Here is a 19,184-nt window from a genome sequence, read left to right on the forward strand (position 1 = left end):
CTTGGTGTGCTTAAGATCAGTACATCAAAGTATTTCTGAAGTTATCGTCATTGCACTACATGAGACATTAATTCAATGGGTATAATATTGTTAAACAATATGTGCGTAGCTGTATGGTTTGGGAAAAAATACGGCAAGCACTGGACAATAGGTACATACACTTTATCACTTAAACAAATGTCACCAATACTGTTGTACATATACAGAGCAGGTATTTTTATTTTTTTTAGAGCCCATGCAAATAGAGCCCCCTCATTCATAAATATCCATAACAAGAGAAAAGGTGAACTCAACAGTTATATATTTTCAAAAAAACTCATTAATTCAAACTTTGTTAATCTGAACTGCATATTTTTGGAATTCGCAAGTTTTGACTTGGCTGAGGGTCCAGGGTGAGAGCAAGTGGATAGGCCAGTTTCGGGAGGTACTCGATTGCTGGCGAGTAGGTGGCCAATGACACATAATCAATGGCTTTTTCCAGGCCTCTGGAGTGGGGAGAGGCAGTTAGCTGTTTGGACAACACGTGTCAGAGTAATCAAGGCACTGAGGTGCAGTTTTGAGACACTGACATCATGTATATCAATTAAACTACACAAGTTATGTTCTAACTACAAATGTATACTCATAAAAGTGTATCTGGGCTGGTCAGACTTGCAGGTAACGTGTATTCTGGGGCGCTAATAGCGTAGTTCAGGACTTGTGAAGTGGTAGTTTTTGTGCTCCATAGGCCACTTTACAAGCTGTAACATTTGCTGGGACTTGGAAAAATTTTGAGTGAAATGGGACTTAGAATCAGTTAGCCAGCTGCAACTTTAATATTTCCCAAATTACAGGTAATGCGCAGTGTTGAACACTGATTTTCTGGATGCAAATCTGGCAATACTATTGAATAGACTGTGGTAACCTACTCGTGGTTACGCAAATTTTATATCTTTATTGCTATAATGAATTTATATGAGGAGCAGTCAAATGAAAACTAGACTGACGCAAAAAAAGTTAAGTAAGCTGTTTATTATTTCAGAACTAATCACCATAATCATTAACACATTTATCCCACTGTGCAGCGAGATGGTTAATGCCTACATGAAAAATTGTTTGCATCTGCTTGTGGAACCATGATTGCACCCAGAAGTGCACCTCTTTATCTGAAAAAAAAAAAAGGATGGCAACAGATGTCTTTCTTCAGGACTCCACAAATATGGAAATCGCATGGGGAAAGATCAGCACTATATGGAGGATGTGTAAGGGCTTCCCAGCAAAACTTTACTAACAACCTTGGCAACAAAAGGATGAGCCACAACATATTGATCAGCGGGCAAAGACACCACCCCCATGAAGTCGCTGCGTCACTGTGGAACTTGAGACGGTGTGCCTTGCAGTCCTGTTACATGCGTTTGCAACTGCACCCCTGTTTGACATGGGTCCCTTCTTGCCTGTTACAAAATATATTATTCATCCTCTAGTTTGGGCAGCAGTGCCTGTAGTTTGAATGTTCCCCATGGATATCAAACAATGCTGTGAGCAAAACCAAACTCCTGGGCTACTCTTGTGACACTTCATGCTGCTCCCATTTTCCTGATTATTTGTCCTCGTGCAAAGTTTCAAACGTTGTCCCTGAGCCATGTTGTAATGGAGAAGACCACCGAAGTGCACCGTGATTGCTCGATGACTGACACACATTGTCTTTTTCCTGTTCTTTCAACTGCCTAGTGTCACGGGGCCAGCCCCATTTGGTGCCATAGTCACACTGACCTCAAGCCATGTGACATCCAACATTCTGTGCATGACGATCTCCAACAATACGATCCTGCGCTTTCATTCAGTTGCACTTAGTAGTTAATGTTATGTTACTGTATCTATCTCATCCTTACATTTTGCAGAGCAGTGTATTTCTGCAAGTTTCGCTGCCGAACATGAAAGCCAGTATGTATCACTCGACTGTATGATGATGATGATGATGATGATGATGATGATGATATCGAGTCAGTATTCTGAATAGAGCATGATGGCCCAACAGTGTCTAGTGCTTAATCTCATCTCAGGGATTATTTTAATTAAATAACATTAGTACCAACCTGTTGCAAATTTTATTCTTCTAGAGCAGTAAGAGTATGTAGTATTATGACAACAACACAACTATCAAACAATATCAGCTTGTTTACACGGGGGAAAAAAAAGCTCGTTCGAATATCAATAGGTGTTTATTCAACCCTAGCAAGCAAAAGTATTGGCAGGTTATTATAGTAAGTAAAACTGCATGTATGGCTGTAACAATGGACTTTCTTTTTCCTGAGTTCAGTACAGCATGCAGTAGGGGTCTGTCAGCAGAGTACTCAGGGAGCAATCACACAGACTGACTGTACGGGTTACTCTCAAGAATTTGAGTGAGAAGATTTGCCTGTTGATGATGAGAATGTTGGTCACATGAAATGATTAATGATTTAATTAAATTGGTAATCAGAGAGCTCAGTTAAGAGCAGTGGCAGATATTATTCAGTGATGTTGGGCTATAATGGAGAAAGCTTGGAGTAACAATGAATGATTATCATCAATTGGAAACCTCTTTTAAAACAAATACATTCATTTTCTTAATTCACACTGCATGTACCAGATGGCAAACAGCATGTAAAGGAAGGGACATTATCAAGAGTTTCAAAAGTGTTGGGAGAAAGGGGTCTATGACAGAATACTGTTTCGTTTAACTGAACAAAACTTGTAACTGCCTCTCAATATGGCTCCTGTAAAAATACTCTCCACAGAAAAAGCAATATAAGACCTAATAAATGAAGTCCTGCCCGAGCTAAACAAGAAAAATTATCCTGTTGGTTTATTTTGTGTCTGCTAAAGCCTGTGATTGTGTGGGCCACAAAATTTTTCTTGCCAAACCAAAGCATAATGGCATTAATGGGACTCTTATTGGGTGAATAGAGCCCTAAGTTCCTAAAATAAAGTACAGGGTCTCATTGACATAATGTACCACATGCACATATGTAGCGCAGTAATGTGATCACTGTAATAATTGTTGTAAACTGATTTTCTCTTTGATGACATTTGGCAGCTATAGCTATGAATTATCATATGCATCTTAGTGTATTGTGTATTTACATGTTTTGTGATAAGTTTACTATTTATTGCCTCTTAAACGAAAACATGTTTACAATTCCATGAGGATCATTTCCCTTAGTATCTCTGGAAGGACATTAGCATAACTCTTTTTCTAAATATGTATTATGTATTTTTGTTTTATAGTATGTTCTACATCCTTGAACATCTCCTCACAATGGGATGTATGGAAAAAAAGTACATCAATTTAATCTAATCAAGCAAATTAATGCAGAGTCCAAACTCAATCTTGCTAGTCACAGCTCTGATAACTGAAAAGGCCTGCAGGTAGTTTACAGCTAGCAGTAGGTATTATTCTACCAAAAACTCCTCTCATTCAATTTCAAACATGCAGAACTACCTGCTAGCACCAACAGGAGACATTAATGGTCATACACTGAGGCAAGAACAGAGAGTAAAATTCGCTGTGGTCCAACTGGATGACAAGTTAAAATGGGATCAACACATGGATAAACTAATCAAGAACCTCAGTTCAGTGTGTTTTGCCTCAGAAGCAACTGTCATTGCACTGACCTTAAAGACAAAAGTATTATGTATTTTTACTCCTTGTTGTTCTATGGAATTATTGTCAAGTGCACTGCACCTAAAGTGAAGTGTCTTATGAATACTGTGTAAAGCAGATAACCAAACATCTTGCTAAGCCCTGTCTAAGGATCTTCGAGGGCTTACACTCACTTCGCAATATATTTACTCCTTAATGGTTTCTGCTGCTCATAATGAAAGTTATTTTCAACTGAACTGTAATCTACAGAATCACAATACAAGACACAATATAATCTTCATGTTGACTTTGTTCCTTTCACGGGAAGATATTCAACAAGTTCCTGCCTAACACACAGCAGCAAATTGGGAATCACTACCACTTCAAAAGAATATTAAAAACATGTGGAAGTAACCACTCTTTTTACATATTATTTGAATAACTTAATTCAAGGACTGAAAAGTTCTTTCAACAACTTGGCAAGTAGCAGTGTTCACTGTAAAGCTTCATGACAAGTAGTTATAGAGGGTATTTTTTCCACTGTGTACATATACTAGCAATTGATCAATGGGAGGATAAAAATGTATAATGAACTTATGTCCGGAAATGCATTGTTTCCATGCTAGAGACCATTTATTCAATTCCACATTGTTACACAGACAGGAGTTTAATATGCACTGTACCACACAGCCACAGTTACAGTATGTGTTCCAAATGGTTTACATGTGCCTCAATGCACGTGTGTTCACTGTAGCATGTTCTGTCTCACATGTTCACATTGGCCAGGCTGCATCCGAACAGAGTAAAGGCAGCATGAATATGATCCTCTTGTGTCGCCATGTCTGGAATGGGCACTGCATACACGATACTTTTGAGATGACACCATAACTAGAAACATTCAGACTTTAGTGGCGAAGAGGACTGGAGCACCATCATGTTGCATCCACATAGCCCTTCGAATCATCAATGGCACTTCTTAAAGCAGGGGAGACAAAGTCACTCACAAGAAACACTGATAGTTCCGGTCTGTTAAATGACTTGAAAGGAAGACTGATCCCAAAATACGGTCAACACTTTACAGCTGCACCACCACTGATCCCCCATCACCACACCATGGGGTTCTGCATACTATCCCACAGACGACTTTTACGAAAGTTGAAGATACCAATCCACGCAAAGCTGGCTGCACCTTTGAATGTGATGGATGACACAAATCCTGGAATCGTGGTTGCCTGGTGAAGAAACCAGTGACAACACTGCTCCCAATGTGGAAAGTCTGCCACTAGTAAGCCCTGCACACACTGTGATATGGATAGTAACAATTGTGGTGGGCAACTGCCTTGTACTGACACAGCAGTTGCCTTCCACAATATTATTCACATTTTCCTCCAAGTCCGATGGCCGAACATTTCAGGTACATCCTACATGATTGCCTGCTTCCTGAAACAACCCTGTCTCAGATAAACAGCCAAACACTGAATGCTGTTGTTGTTGTCGGCAGGAATATATCTTCTGATACAACATTGCTGCCTGCTGCCTGTTGCTTTTGTGTTTTTTGTAAATAAACACCATGTCAGCAAACTTTGACTCTAATACGGAACCACTATGTACAATGCTGTATCACATCTACTACAAGGTGAGTCAGCAAGAAAAATGAATTGGGCACAACATTACCAATTACTAATGCAGGAAAGGATGTTAGGGCATGGCATATGATGAACAGTACCACCCTCTAGGAGGAAACCACACATACTGTAACTGTGGCTCCATGGTACAGCAAGTATTAGACCACAGTCTCTTTAACAAAGTATGACTGGATAAACGGTGTCTAGCATGGAAATTGTGCATTTCCTGACGTAAGTTCATTAGACCTTCTTTGTTTCTTATACTTTCATTGATCAATTCCTAGAGTCAGTACACAGTGAAAAAAAAAAATCAACCTGTATGTTGTTGTTGTGGTCTTCAGTCCTGAGACTGATTGGATGCAGCTCTCCATACAGTAAAGCTGCATGCCCTCGGGAAAAATTATGGCCGTAGTTTCCCCTTGCTTTCAGCTGTTCGCAGTACCAGCACAGCAAGGCCGTTTTGGTTGAAGTTACAAGGCCAGATCAGTCAATCATCCAGACTGTTGTCCCTGTAACTACTGAAAAGGCTGCTGCCCCTCTTCAGGAACCATACGTTTGTCTGGCCTCTCAACAGATACCCCTCCGTTGTGGTTGCACCTACCGTACGGCTATCTGTGTCGCTGAGGCACGCAAGCCTTCCCACCAACGGCAAGGTCTATGGTTCGTATTTACAGATGTAGGTACATATTTTATTTGAAAAATATCATTGTAATCAAACTTTAAGCTACCATTAACTGAGGAGGTAGCAGCTTTTTCCAAAGTAGTAGCTTTCTTTCTAGCATACTACATTAGATTTAGCTGGCATAAGCATGAATAATATTAAACCGTATAATGATAATTTATTGCTAATATTGAATATAGACTAAGTTTTGTGGTGTCACCGCCAGACACCACACTTGCTAGGTGGTAGCCTTTAAAATCGGCCGCGGTCCGTTAGTATACGTCGGACCCGCGTGTCGCCACTGTCAGTGATTGCAGACCGAGTGCCGCCACACGGCAGGTCTAGAGAGACTGCTTAGCACTCGCCCCAGTTGTACAGCTGACTTTGCTAGCGATGGTTCACTGACAAATTACGCTCTCATTTGCCGAGACGATAGTTAGCATAGCCTTCAGCTACGTCATTTGCTACGACCTAGCAAGGCGCCATTATCAACTGCTATTTATCTTGTGATGCATACGTCACGCCAGCCTGCGTGAGCTTTAATGCGTGCCTTTCGGCTTCACCTCGTAGTGGCTTGGCTGTCTTGCCAAGTCACAACAAGTTTCTAGGATTTGTTTGTATACATATATAGACTTGTTTCACATCCCTGAAGGTTATACTTCTGGGTGGGGTCTACGGAGCACAATTAATTAATGAAAATACATTTTATCTAAAGGAAAATTCACTCAAGAAAACAATAATATCATGACACAACTGCTGGCCAATATTTATTTTTGGAATGCAAAACATTTAGTACTGCTGACACACACGCACACATTAAAGTACATAACACTATCGTAGGTTTTGGAGCTAGAATTTTCTTCCTTGAAGAGGAGAGAGGGATAGTTTGAGGACAGTCAAAAAGGGAGAGAAGGAAGGTCACCTATACCTCAGGATAAGAGGAACCTCTAATAGTTTTGAAAGCTAGGATGGTATCGTGTACTGCCAATGCTGTGAACATAGCCAGAAATACCATGAGAAGACACCACCATCCAGGCACCCTACAAGCCAGTTGCTTCCCAATTCTGGGGAGCCACCTTCAGATAGCACTCACACTATAGTCTGGTTCGGACATGAGCCCGTCGATGTGTCATACCCATTGACCGATAAGTGTTGTCAGCTGCCACCGACAGCACTGACAATGACAACTTCACTACCACAAAGCAGAGTGTAGCTGGAGATGCCAGTTGCAATTATAAGAATATGCGTCTTCCAAATCTGACTCAACAGCAGTTCCAAAGTTTAGGCAGTTATGTCACAGTTTTAGTTCAGTTACAATTCCCCAAGATCTACATCTGAGAGTTTAGCATAGTTCATGACAGTATGTGCACTTGGCCTAATCAGTGCAGCTCACAGCCTGCACCAGTCACAGATGCCGAGTGTAGAGTCCACTTACAAACAGTTATAGTGCCGGAGACAGTAAACTCTGCAGATAGTCAATTCTTATCGACTGTGTTAAATATAGGAAATCAAGTGCACTCATCAAGCTAGCAATAAAGTTAAGTACATTTATTGCATCTCCTGGTTTTACTTTGTGTTGGTGCATTTGTATTAGAGTGCTGCCCTGTGAGTACATTTATGTATATATATGCTTATACTGGCACCTTGTATTTTATCTATAGTTGGGGGTTCACTTCCTGTTAGATTAGCTTTAACATTCAGTCACAACATCCAAACAAAGGTGACAAGTAAGAGATCAAGTTCAAGGAAAAGTTTCATCAATCCCAACACTGCCACAGAGGAACAAAAAGGCAGTATCAACACTCACAATGAGAAAAAACAGACTCAACATGGAAGATGAGACAAAGCCCAGGTTTCTGAAAATTTTGGCCAGTCTCAGTTCAGTTTCCTTTCCAGGGAAACCATTCTGAGTGTTGTTGTTGTTGTTGTTGTTGTTGTTGTTATTATTATACTGAGACATAACTTTGTAACATACGAAAATATGTAACATAAAGTTAATACATGACCAATTACAGAGAGAGAGAGAGAATAGGCCTAAAGGCAGCAATAAAATAAGTGAAAGAAATTTGGACATGGCCCAACTGCAACTTACTGTACTACACCCCACTGTCCGCTTGCTGCAGCAACTATAAGAAACTCTAAAGCTAATGGTGGCATGCTTCACCAGACTGGACGAAAGAGACATTCCCAGCAACAGTAATATTTTAAAATGCCACAATTACCCTTTCCAGCAAGCTCAACAGAACTAGAGGCTTGAAATTATTAGTAGCAGTTCATCATGCATAATGTATTAGGTGATGTGAAATGCAAAGTTGTTTTACTTGTCTATTCTGGACCTGAAAGGTAGTTAAAAAAACTCTGCCCCCAATTGTGACCGAGTGATCCTCTCCTATTCTATTCTGATCCTGAAACTAGGCACATTTTTTTGATGAAGCAGGAATCCAAATCAAAGCTTTAAAGAGTGGACTGCACAATGACACGGTATAACTAGAATTTCAGTGCAAAAATTATAACTCTAAGAAGACTCGTGCAGAATCTCTAGTTCGAGATTTGATTATCATGCACACAATGAACTACAGACAGGCCTGCTTAGTTTAGCTACCTTGTCTGTAAAAGATTCCCCGCCATTAATTGTGGCACAAGAACAAATGCAAATATCAGCTGAGGAAATACAGTGTGAGGAAACTGACATGTTCTCAATTAGTCAACAACAGACAAAGCCAAGTGATCGCAAAACACAGGCAGACAAACTACTCAACTGAGAGAGTCAGCAAACACGTACAGTAACGCCAAACTAAAATTGTAGACACACTGTGGTCTAAACCAAAAGTGCAGCAATTCCCCTGCCCTACTCCCCAAAATGCACGATGTAGTTATTATAAAAAAAAAATCAGAGTAGGAGCAAGTACAACACTCAAACTAAGGGTTTCCTACAAACTTAATTATATATTTATATCTAAAAACAAAGATGATGTAACTTACCAAACGAAAGCGTTGGCATGTTGATAGACACATAAACAAACACAAGCACAAAATTCAAGCTTTCGCAACCAACGGTTGCTTCATCAGAAAAGAGGGAAGGAGAGGCAAAGACGAAAGGATGTGGGTTTTAAGGAAGAGGGTAAGGAGTCATTCCAATCCCAGGAGCAGAAAGACTTACCTTAGGGGGGAAAAAAGGACAGGTATACACTCGCGTGCGCAAACGCACGCCCACACGCGCGCCGCCGCGCGCGCACGCACACACGCGCACACACACACGCACACACAGAAGCAGACATTTGTAAAGGATTAGAGTTTGGGCAGAGATGTCAGTCGAGGCGGAAGTACAGAGGCAAGAATGTTGTTGAATGACAGGTGAGGTATGAGCGGCGGCAAATTGAAATTAGCGGAGGTTGAGACCTGGTGGGTAACGGGAAGAGAGGATATACTGAAGGGCAAGTTCCCATCTCCGGAGTTCTGACAGGTTGGTGTTAGTGGGAAGTATCCAGATAACCCGGACGGTGTAACACTGGGCCAAGATGTGCTGGCCGTGCACCAAGGCATGTTTAGCCACAGGGTGATCCTCATTACCAACAAACACTGTCTGCCTGTGTCCATTCATGCGAATGGTCATTCCCACATAGAATGCGTCACAGTTTAGGCAGGTCAGTTGGTAAATCATGTGGGTGCTTTCACACGTGGCTCTGCCTTTGATCGTGTACACCTTCCGGGTTACAGGACTGGAGTAGGTGGTGGTGCGAGGGTGCATGGGACAGGTTTTACACCGGGGGCGGTTACAAGGGTAGGAGCCAGAGGGTAGGGAAGGTGGTTTGGGGATTTCATAGGGATGAACTAAGAGTTACGAAGGTTAGGTGGACGGCGGAAAGACACTCTTGGTGGAGTGGGGAGGATTTCATGAAGGATGGATCTCATTTCAGGGCAGGATTTGAGGAAGTCATATCCCTGCTGGAGAGCCACATTCAGAGTCTGATCCAGTCCCGGAAAGTATCCTGTCACAAGTGGGGCACTTTGTGGTTCTTCTGTGGGAGGTTCTGGGTTTGAGAGGATGAGGAAGTGGCTCTGGTTATTTGCTTCTGTACCAGGTCGGGAGGGTAGTTGCGGGATGCGAAAGCTGTTGTCAGGTTGTTGGTGTAATGGTTCAGGGATTCCGGACTGGAGCAGATTCGTTTGCTACGAAGACCTAGGCTGTAGGGAAAGGACCGTTTGATGTGGAATGGGTGGCAGCTGTCATAATGGAGGTACTGTTGCTCGTTGTTGGGTTTGATGTGGGCGGATGTGTGAAGCTGGCCATTGGACAGATGGAGGTCAACGTCAAGGCTGCTTTAGGCGTCAGTTTCTCATGGATTCAAGCTGACTATGTCACGTCTCTCCATTTTGTGAATTCCACATTTAATAACCACACTCAAAGCAGCAACAACAGCTCTGACATTCATATGAAATTTATTTGCAAGTTATCTCTGTACAACTAACAAGATGATGAAGTTCTGTGAATCAAGGCTACTTTAAACATTAATAGTTCTGAAAAAACCACTTACCACACTCGATCTGTTGGCTGCTGGATGCATTCTGTACACCATTCTGTCAACTTCATCAACTCCTTTGACTCTAAGTGCTCAAATTCAATGATTAATAAAGTCAACAAGGCATTTGTCTGAATTGTTGATATGTCTTGTATTTGAAGTTGCTGGAGAACTTGTTTACATACCTAGGAAATTAACAAACAACAATAGAGATGAAACAAAGCTTAACTGTTAATACATAAGCAGAGAACATAATCTTTGTAACATAATTGTTAAACATCTGTATCCTATAGCAGATCAAAATAAACAAATAAATATTCATTTGATGCTACCACAACTTCAGACATTTGCAGGCTGGCCAGAGGAGACGGAGATAGTGGTCATGTGTGTGCAAGTTGACCCTGCTTGTGCGAATGTGTGTGTGTGTGTGTGTGTGTGTGTGTGTGTGTGTGTGTTCCTTTCCTTTGGCCAAAAGCTCAGCATGTCACAATTTTTTCCTTGTGCCCATCTTCAACTCAACATGTCATCTTTACGCTGAGAAGAAATCTATCCTTTTCATAACACTGTTGACACTGAACTTCCCATTGTTTGATTTTACCATGGTTTAAAGTCCCTTAGTTGCCGAGTGGTCAGTGCGTCTGACTGCCATGCAGTGGGGTCAGGTTCGCTTCCCGGCCAGTCCACAGATTTTCTCCGCTTGGCACTGGGTGTTGTGTCATCATCATCATATCATCATCATTGACTCGCATGTCGCCCAATGTGGCATCAACTGAGGGCACTTGTAATTCAGTGGCCGAAATTTCTTAGTGGGGACTCTTAGTAACCAATGCCACATGATCATTTCATTTCATCACAATGAAAAGATAGAAATGTTACTGCTATCACTAATACTTACTACAAATGGTTGTTGAATGAGCATCCACACTTTTAAAAAAATACAGCAGAACTTTACGATGTAATAAACATGTCACCTCTTATATAACTATTTTCTTCATTTTCTTCTCAATATATTTGTGCACTATTCTATCACAAAATATGTTCTAAACAAAACAAAAACTGAAATAAAGAAATGTCTAAGACAATACTACAGATTAATGTAACTGGCTGATTACTAAGCCAACAGTAGCAAGTTAAGAAAAATGAAAAACTTGTCTCATCAATGCACTAAACATGAGTCATATTGCTAAGCACTGTAAGTACCACATTCGGAGCAAAAAGTGACTGCATGAGTGATAATGCACAAGCTTTACATACATGAAATGAAACTGAAACTGCAAATAAGGGCAAGAATCAGCTGTAGAATGGAATGATAATGATAATTAGTGCCAGACCGGGACTCAAACCCGGATTTCCTCCGTATCGCGAGCAGTTGCCTTACCATTTGGCTACCCATACACAACTCACGGCCAGACCCAAACTTCCATATGTCGTCAGCCTTGCATCTACGATCTGTGCGCTGACATCCATTATGTATATTCTCGTACAGGTGAGATGTTGTACTTTAAAGTCACTTGCTCGGTATTGGCAGATAAATACGATATTGCACTGCCTGTTTTATTCTGATTACAATGCAAAGTTCCTTTGGATATGTGTGCATGTGCATGTCCAAAGGAACAGTCACTACGGCGACTACAGCACATTATGAAATACTTGAAATAAATTCACAGTCTTGTATAAAGACAACCATCAGTTGTAGAATGGAATGACTACCACGAAAATTTGTGCCGGACCGGCACTCGAACACGGATTTCCCACTTATGACGAGCGGTCGCCTCACTATTTGGCTATCCAAAGGAATTTTGCATCATAATCAGAATAACACAGGCACTGCAATATCGTATTGATCCGCTGATACCGGGCAAGCAACTTTCAAGTATGTCGTCTGACCCGTATGGGAATGTACATAATGGACGTATGAGTATAGTTCGCAGACGTATGGTTTACAACATATGGAAGTTTAGGACTGGCCATGAGTTGTGCACAGATAGCCAAATGGTAGGACAACTGCTTGTGATAAGCAGGAAATACGGGTTTTGGTCCTGGTCCAGCAAAAAAATTAATTGTCTACAGCTGATTGATGGTTGTCCCTATTCACACTTACGAGTTCATTTCATGTACTTCATAATGGCTTTAGTTGCCACAGTGTCAGTTCCTTTGGACATGGTTGCATGTCGACAGGAACTTCGCATCGTAATAAGAATAACACAGCCACTGCTATGTCGCAGATTTACATACTGTTGCACCCTTACACAAGATTAATACTACTATCACATGAAAGAACTAGGTTTTACAAGCAGTGACAAAGTGGCACAGAAAAATAGTGAACCAGGACGTATAGAATGTTTCTTTATTTCCAGCCTACAACCACAAAAGCTGTTTTCAGACTTTCAGTTTTGGTCTGTAGTGTCATCTTCAGATCTGCTTTAAACATATCCTAATATAATAAAGTATAATGGCACTGTCAATAGGTATCACAAAAAACTAGCATAGGCATCATCAAACAGAATATAAAATGGTGTGAACTAGCTCACAGAGCCAGCAGTTGTAATTTGAATGGTGCTACTGTTTGCTGTGAACAAAGTACAGCCTGCACAAAGAACATTCTTTGTCTACATCCTATCCATTTACCTTGCAACATGAGCTGTCTAGCACCACTTCATTTTCATTACAGTAATAATTATACCTTCTTTTCCAGTATGTTTGTTTTCCTGTTGCCATCACTAATTCCCAACATGAACTTCTCCAGTTTCTGCTGAGAAAATGGAAAGATTTTAACAGTTTTCACACTAGAAATCAATGTCTCACTGCCATTACATCAAAACTGATAATAGATGCTGATCAAACACTTTCCACACAAAGGGAGCTTCATTTTAAAAATCCTGTTCAGTTAAGCAAAGATACTTCAAATGATATTCTTGTGTTTATTTCTTTTGCTGTCCATCCAGTTGTCATTTTCAACTGCCCTATCTCATCAATGGCTTTTATGATTTCGTTGTTAATTTGAATTAGGAGATAGTATGGCTAACCTGTACTTAGTTTCAGGAGGTGAAATTTCGGTACTGCTAACAAACGTAATAACAGTAGAAAAAAAATCTATCCCTAGGTTTCAGATCAGCTAGTTCTTTTGTCGAGAGGGGGGGGGGGGATGTGTATAGGTTTTAGGAGGGTGAGGAAAAGAGGAAGGTCAATCAGACTCAGATACAAGGAATAAATCTGAGATACAAGGAATAAATCTGATGTGAAAATGGGAGGAGACAAAGATGAAGAGGGAGGCGTCAGAGAGGGGGGGGGGGGGGGGGGCAAACAGTACAATGTTATTTGCAATATGAAAGTGATTCACGCATCCTCCAGACAAATGGAAATCTCTTTGTCCGACTCCTCTTTCCGTTCTGAAATTCCTGCTATCATTATGAATTCTAATAAAAGCTGATGTATGTATAGTCTTCAATGTACTAAGACAGAATAAATAAATACCTCTCATCGTTAGCATAAGTTCTTCCTCATAAGCACCAAAGAGAAAGTATAGAAAAGAAAGAAATTTGTTCATTCACTGTATTCTTTAGGTCCCATCAACAAGAAGAACATCCAAGGATGTGTAATGAATCATGTCACTGCATTAAGAATAAATTATTACTATATTACTCAATACTTGGTGCTTACTCTACCAGCTTAATGTAACTTAGTAAGTTAAGAAATTGCTGCTCTGAAAAAAATCTGCTTTGTTAGTTACTGGTATATAAAATGGTTACAATTTATCTTGTACTGAGAGCTTAATACTTACCTGGAAACAGTGATCGTTTTTGAAGAAAATAGCTACCTACATCTGTATCCATAGGGGCCTATTTACAGTGCACTACTACTTATTATGCAGCTTTACAGTGAAGATTACTAGTCTGGTTCTGTACAAGCTTCATATAACATTTTGCTCACTGTCTTTCTCCTCGATACCTTTAGAATTCCAAGAGTGTATTGTAGTCAACACCATCAAAAGCTTTCCCAATCTACAAATGATGTAAAGATATGTTTGTCTTTCTTTAACTAATGTTCAAGACAAGTTATATAGTCTGTATTTCCTCATGTTTACCTACATTTCTTCCAAAAACCAACCTGATCTTCCCTGAGATCACCTTCTATCAGCTTTTTCCCCTTCTTCTGTCAATAATTGGTGTCAGTATTTTTCAACCATGACTTATTAAAATGATAGTACAGCAGTATTCACACTCATCAGCACCTCCTTTCTTCAGAATTGAATTTTTACATTGTTCTTGAAGACTGGGGTATTCTGACTGTCTCATATATCTTGCACACCAGATGGAATCATTTGGTTATGGCTGGGTCTCCCAAGGATCTCAATAAAAATGAGGGAATGTTTTTTTTAGATTTCTGTATTCCCTTTTACTTGCTTCATTTCCTGCAAATTTTTTTTTTGCTCGGTCTTTCTACCTATTTCTCCTTCTATTGCTTTCCCTACACAACCTCTCGAAGCTACCTCTTCATCTACTACTGTATTCTGTTCCCTAGACTTAGTCAAATATTGCCTAACACTCCCTCTTAAACCCTCAACAATATTTCGTTCTTTCAAATTATTCACATCACAGTGGCTTACTCACTTTTTTTTTGGGGGGGGGGGGGGGGGGGTGTCAGTGATTGTCCCCAATGAAGTTTTTGGGATCCAACTCCTGGTACAGTGAGTATTTTATTTAATATATACATGACACTTATTATAATGATTATTGCTACACTGATGACAAGAAGAGCTTTTGGTTCGCATTCATCATGGAGTTATAGCGATTATTATGATCGGATGTGCAGCAGCACAACAGTCACCCTCAGTCAACTGCTGAACAACGTGGCGAGTGGAAGCATCCATTTCTGTGGCCCTGTGATAGAATGTATAAAAAGATGAAACTGACAGATGATGAAATAAGAAATTTGCATGAGAACTCAGACCACAAATTTAGTGGGAACTATCTGAAAACTTCAAGCAGTGAAACTGTAGATGCAGTAGTGGAATGTCCGGATGAAGTAGTTTCAAACAGCAGTGAGTTGGATAAAAATGAACAGGATAAGTCTTGATATTTATTACTGTGCGCAGATAATATTGGGGCGCAGATAATATTGGGTATATTAGGATGTCTGTTTCAGTAGATGAGTGGTTAGTGTACTAGTCTCCAGTTAGGTTTTCATATTTTTACAGATATTCAAGCAGCAAGAAGGCAACTGCAGCCAAAATCACAAACTAATCACCTTGACAGAGAAGAGGCGGCCCTGCCAGGTATGACATGGGAGACAGAGCCTTACTTAAATCAAAGGCAGAGGTCTGCTGCTAGCATAATGAGAACTCCAAAAGCTTTCCTCCTGTACTTGGGTAATACGAGGGTGGTTTGAAAAGTTCTCAGAATCACAACAAGAGGTCAGCGCTAGTGCAATGAGTTGTTCACATGATATTCATTGGACTGTTGCCTGTCAGTGCTCTTGGAAGAGAGCTGTGACGGTGACATGGCTCTGTTGTTGTTCCGGTGTAGAGATTCGTTAAGATGGGGAAAAAAAAAAAAACACAAGATTCGAGCAGTGATTAAGTACTTAGTAAAGAAAGGTATGAAAACAAAGGACATTCATGCAGATTTCCAGAATACGCTGGGAGACTCTGCTCCTTCACGTTCAACTGTTGCCAAGTGGACAAATGAATTTTTAATTTCATCGGGAGAGCTTAGATGAAGATCCGCGCAGTAGTAGGCCAAGATGAGTCACTACTCCAGAAATCATTTCAAAAAGTGCACAAAATAGTCATGGAGAACTGCCAATTGAAAGTGCATGAAATTGCTCACGCTTTCCAGATGTTATCTAAAAGGGTATAGCACATTTTAACTGAAGAATTAGAAATGAAAAAATTGTCTGCAAGATGGGTGCCGCTACTCTTGACGCTGAATCAAAAAAGAATGAGAATGGACATATCAGAACAATGTTTGGCCCGTTTTAAGAGAAACGAGAAGATTTTTTGCGCCAGTTTGTCACCACAGATGAAACTTGGGTGCATTGCTATACCTCAGAGACAAAAAAACAGTCAAATCAGAGGAAACATGGTGATTCCCCACCATCAAAAAAAACAAAGAGAATTTCTTCGGGGAAAAGGTCATGGCATCAATATTCTGGGATGCGAAGGGGATTCTGTTTGTAGATTATCTCCCCACTGGGCAAACAATTACTGGAGAATACTATGCCAACCTCCTGGACAAATTGCAACAAAAGATACACGAAAAAAGGCCAAGTTTAGCAAGGAAGAAAGTTATCTTCCATCACGACAATGCCGACCCACATGCATGTGCCATCGCCATGGCAAAATTACATTAACTAAGGTATGAACTGTTGCAACATCCGCCTTATTCACCTCATATTGCTCCGTCAGACTGCCATCTCTTCCCAAAACTGAAAATTTTTTTTGGTGGACAGAGATTCACTTCAAACAAAGAACTAAGAGCCGGAGTTGACAACTATTTTGCAGGTAGGAGGAAACTCATTTTTGAGATAGGATCAAGGCACTGGAACATTGTTGGACCAAATGCATTAATCTACAAAGAGACTACATTGAAAAATACAAAAAGTTTCAGTGATGTAACTACCTTTTTTCTATTCTGTTCCAAGAACTTTTCAAACCACCCTCATACTGTGATGTACAAGGACCAAGCTAGGCATTCATTGGAAATCAGCTGAAGATATTTTCATGAAAAATTCGAAAGTTTTTGAAAGGGAAGAAATTGTGTCAGCAACTGGAATTCTTTGGAACTGTGGAGTCCGTAGACAGAACAAACACAGTTTACGAGATATATTTAATAAAGAAACTTTCTGATGTACCGAGCTTCATTTTTGAAGCATACACTGAGGCTCTTACTAAATGCCTGTGTTTTCATGATGTTCTAATTCAAACAGCTCAAAGACAGATGGACAAATTTGCTTGTCTCAGGGCCATATGGAAAATTATAGGAAGCTTCCATTGCTTTATAAACCTAATGAGACAGTTACAGGGGATGAAGAACTTGTGACCTTCTATGGGCGACACCCATTCAGGCTATATATTCTAACAAAACCATGAAAATATGGCTTAGAAGTGAACTTGTTATGTGATTCAGACATGAAATACTGCTTCGCAGAGAATCCCTATGATGGAAAGCATGCCAATGAGAAGAACCGTAACAGTGGCCCTGAAACTATTAGGAGGTTGGTTGAAATGTCTTACTTGAAACAACCAGGAAGAAACATAACCATGGACAGAAAGTTGACTACTGTTCCACTGGCATCTGAACTTTTGAAAGAGAAAATAACTACTCTTTGTACTATTCACAGTAATTAACGGGATGTACCTCTAGAACTCCATCCTGTTTCTCTTAAAAAAGCTACATCGGTTTGCCTTTATTGGTGATGCCACTTTAGTCAGTTACATGCCTGAGATAAGAATGGTTATTACAGTGTTGTCAACCAACATCACGACACGAATGTTAGGTATGAGAAGCTAGACGTATAATATTCTACAATTGCACGAAGTCTAGAGCAGATATGCTCGTTAAGTGTGTAAGAATGTACAGCTACCATCGAGCAACATGGCTATGGCCAATGTGGTGTTTTCCAACTTGACTGACATTTAGCATACAATTCATATGTTGTATTTCAAGATACACACAAGGAATGGGCAAAGAATCATCTCACAAAGAGTTCTGGAAGAAAGCAGTACCTGAAAGATCTTGTTTAAGAACTTTGCTGCCTCAACATGAAAAGACATGTTCAAAATGCTGTAGGCCTACACTCAAGATACACAACAACATTATCAACTTCTGGGTGCAAGTGTAATCAACATGAACATGCTACAAGCAGAGGAATCATCATTTCAGAGCTGTGAGGGAAAGTAACACGTACAGCTGTTCATATTCCACCGAAGAAAGGAGGTGCAAAGACTGTAACTACGCACATGCTCGCACTTCTTGCAAGAATTGTATCTGCTCTGCACACAGAAAGAAAGGAGAATTAGTTCATATTGTGAAATGTTCTGAGTATGAATCTGAGCAACCCTTGTAGTTGTAAATAAATGTAAAATCATTATTTATAATTTATTTAAACTTCATCCAAAGGAATTTCTTTTATAAAAAAAAAAAAGACCCAGAAATCCTTGCCCAGTATTAATGACCAACATTATGGAAATACTTAAGAGACATTTTTTATCCTAAGAGAGAGAGAGAGAGAGAGAGAGAGAGAGAGAGGGTCTTGGGATCAGTCGTGGCCGCCCCTCCCCCCCGCCCTTATTGGTGCTGGACGGTGCAATAAAGGGCACTGATATGAAACTGTTAATTTCCTACTGTTTTGAAATTTCTTAAGTTTTAACTTATAAATTACAGTCATAGTCCACATTTGAACCTAATAATGTCTTATGTTTTAAAATCTGGTTTAAAAATCTTTTCCTTGCTATTATGTAATCTGCCTTCCCATTATATAATCAATCTGAAACCCTCCGGTCCCCCAAGTCTTTTCGATATATATAGCCTTCTTTCATGTTAGTGTAAGTAAAAGAATTATGGACTTGTCTACTACTGGCACTTGCAGGTCATTGTTGCTAGTCCTAAATTCCACAAAATGAGTGTCTGTGTGATTAAAATTTATGCTGTTTGCTGTGAACCAGCTGAAGGTTCATTCAGCTATTATCTGGGTTGTGTCTGATAATGTGTTTGCTTCCATATCAATATACAGAGGGGGCCAGAAAATTTAGACACTCTTTGATAGTTAATATC

The 19,184-nt window shown here is 40.1% G+C and overlaps 1 protein-coding gene across 1 annotated transcript in view; it reads right to left on the bottom strand.

Moving 5' to 3' along the window:
* LOC126467803 (Fanconi anemia group I protein-like) overlaps positions 1-19,184 on the bottom strand; it is a 269,273-nt gene that overhangs the window by 198,794 nt on the left and 51,295 nt on the right. The window contains exon 3 of the mRNA XM_050096494.1: positions 10,426-10,595. Coding sequence (XP_049952451.1) covers positions 10,426-10,595 — 170 coding nt within the window. The remainder of the gene's footprint in view (positions 1-10,425; positions 10,596-19,184) is intronic.

Source organism: Schistocerca serialis, chromosome 1, assembly GCF_023864345.2.
Source record: "Schistocerca serialis cubense isolate TAMUIC-IGC-003099 chromosome 1, iqSchSeri2.2, whole genome shotgun sequence".
In the NCBI taxonomy this organism is placed as follows: Eukaryota; Metazoa; Arthropoda; class Insecta; order Orthoptera; family Acrididae; genus Schistocerca; species Schistocerca serialis.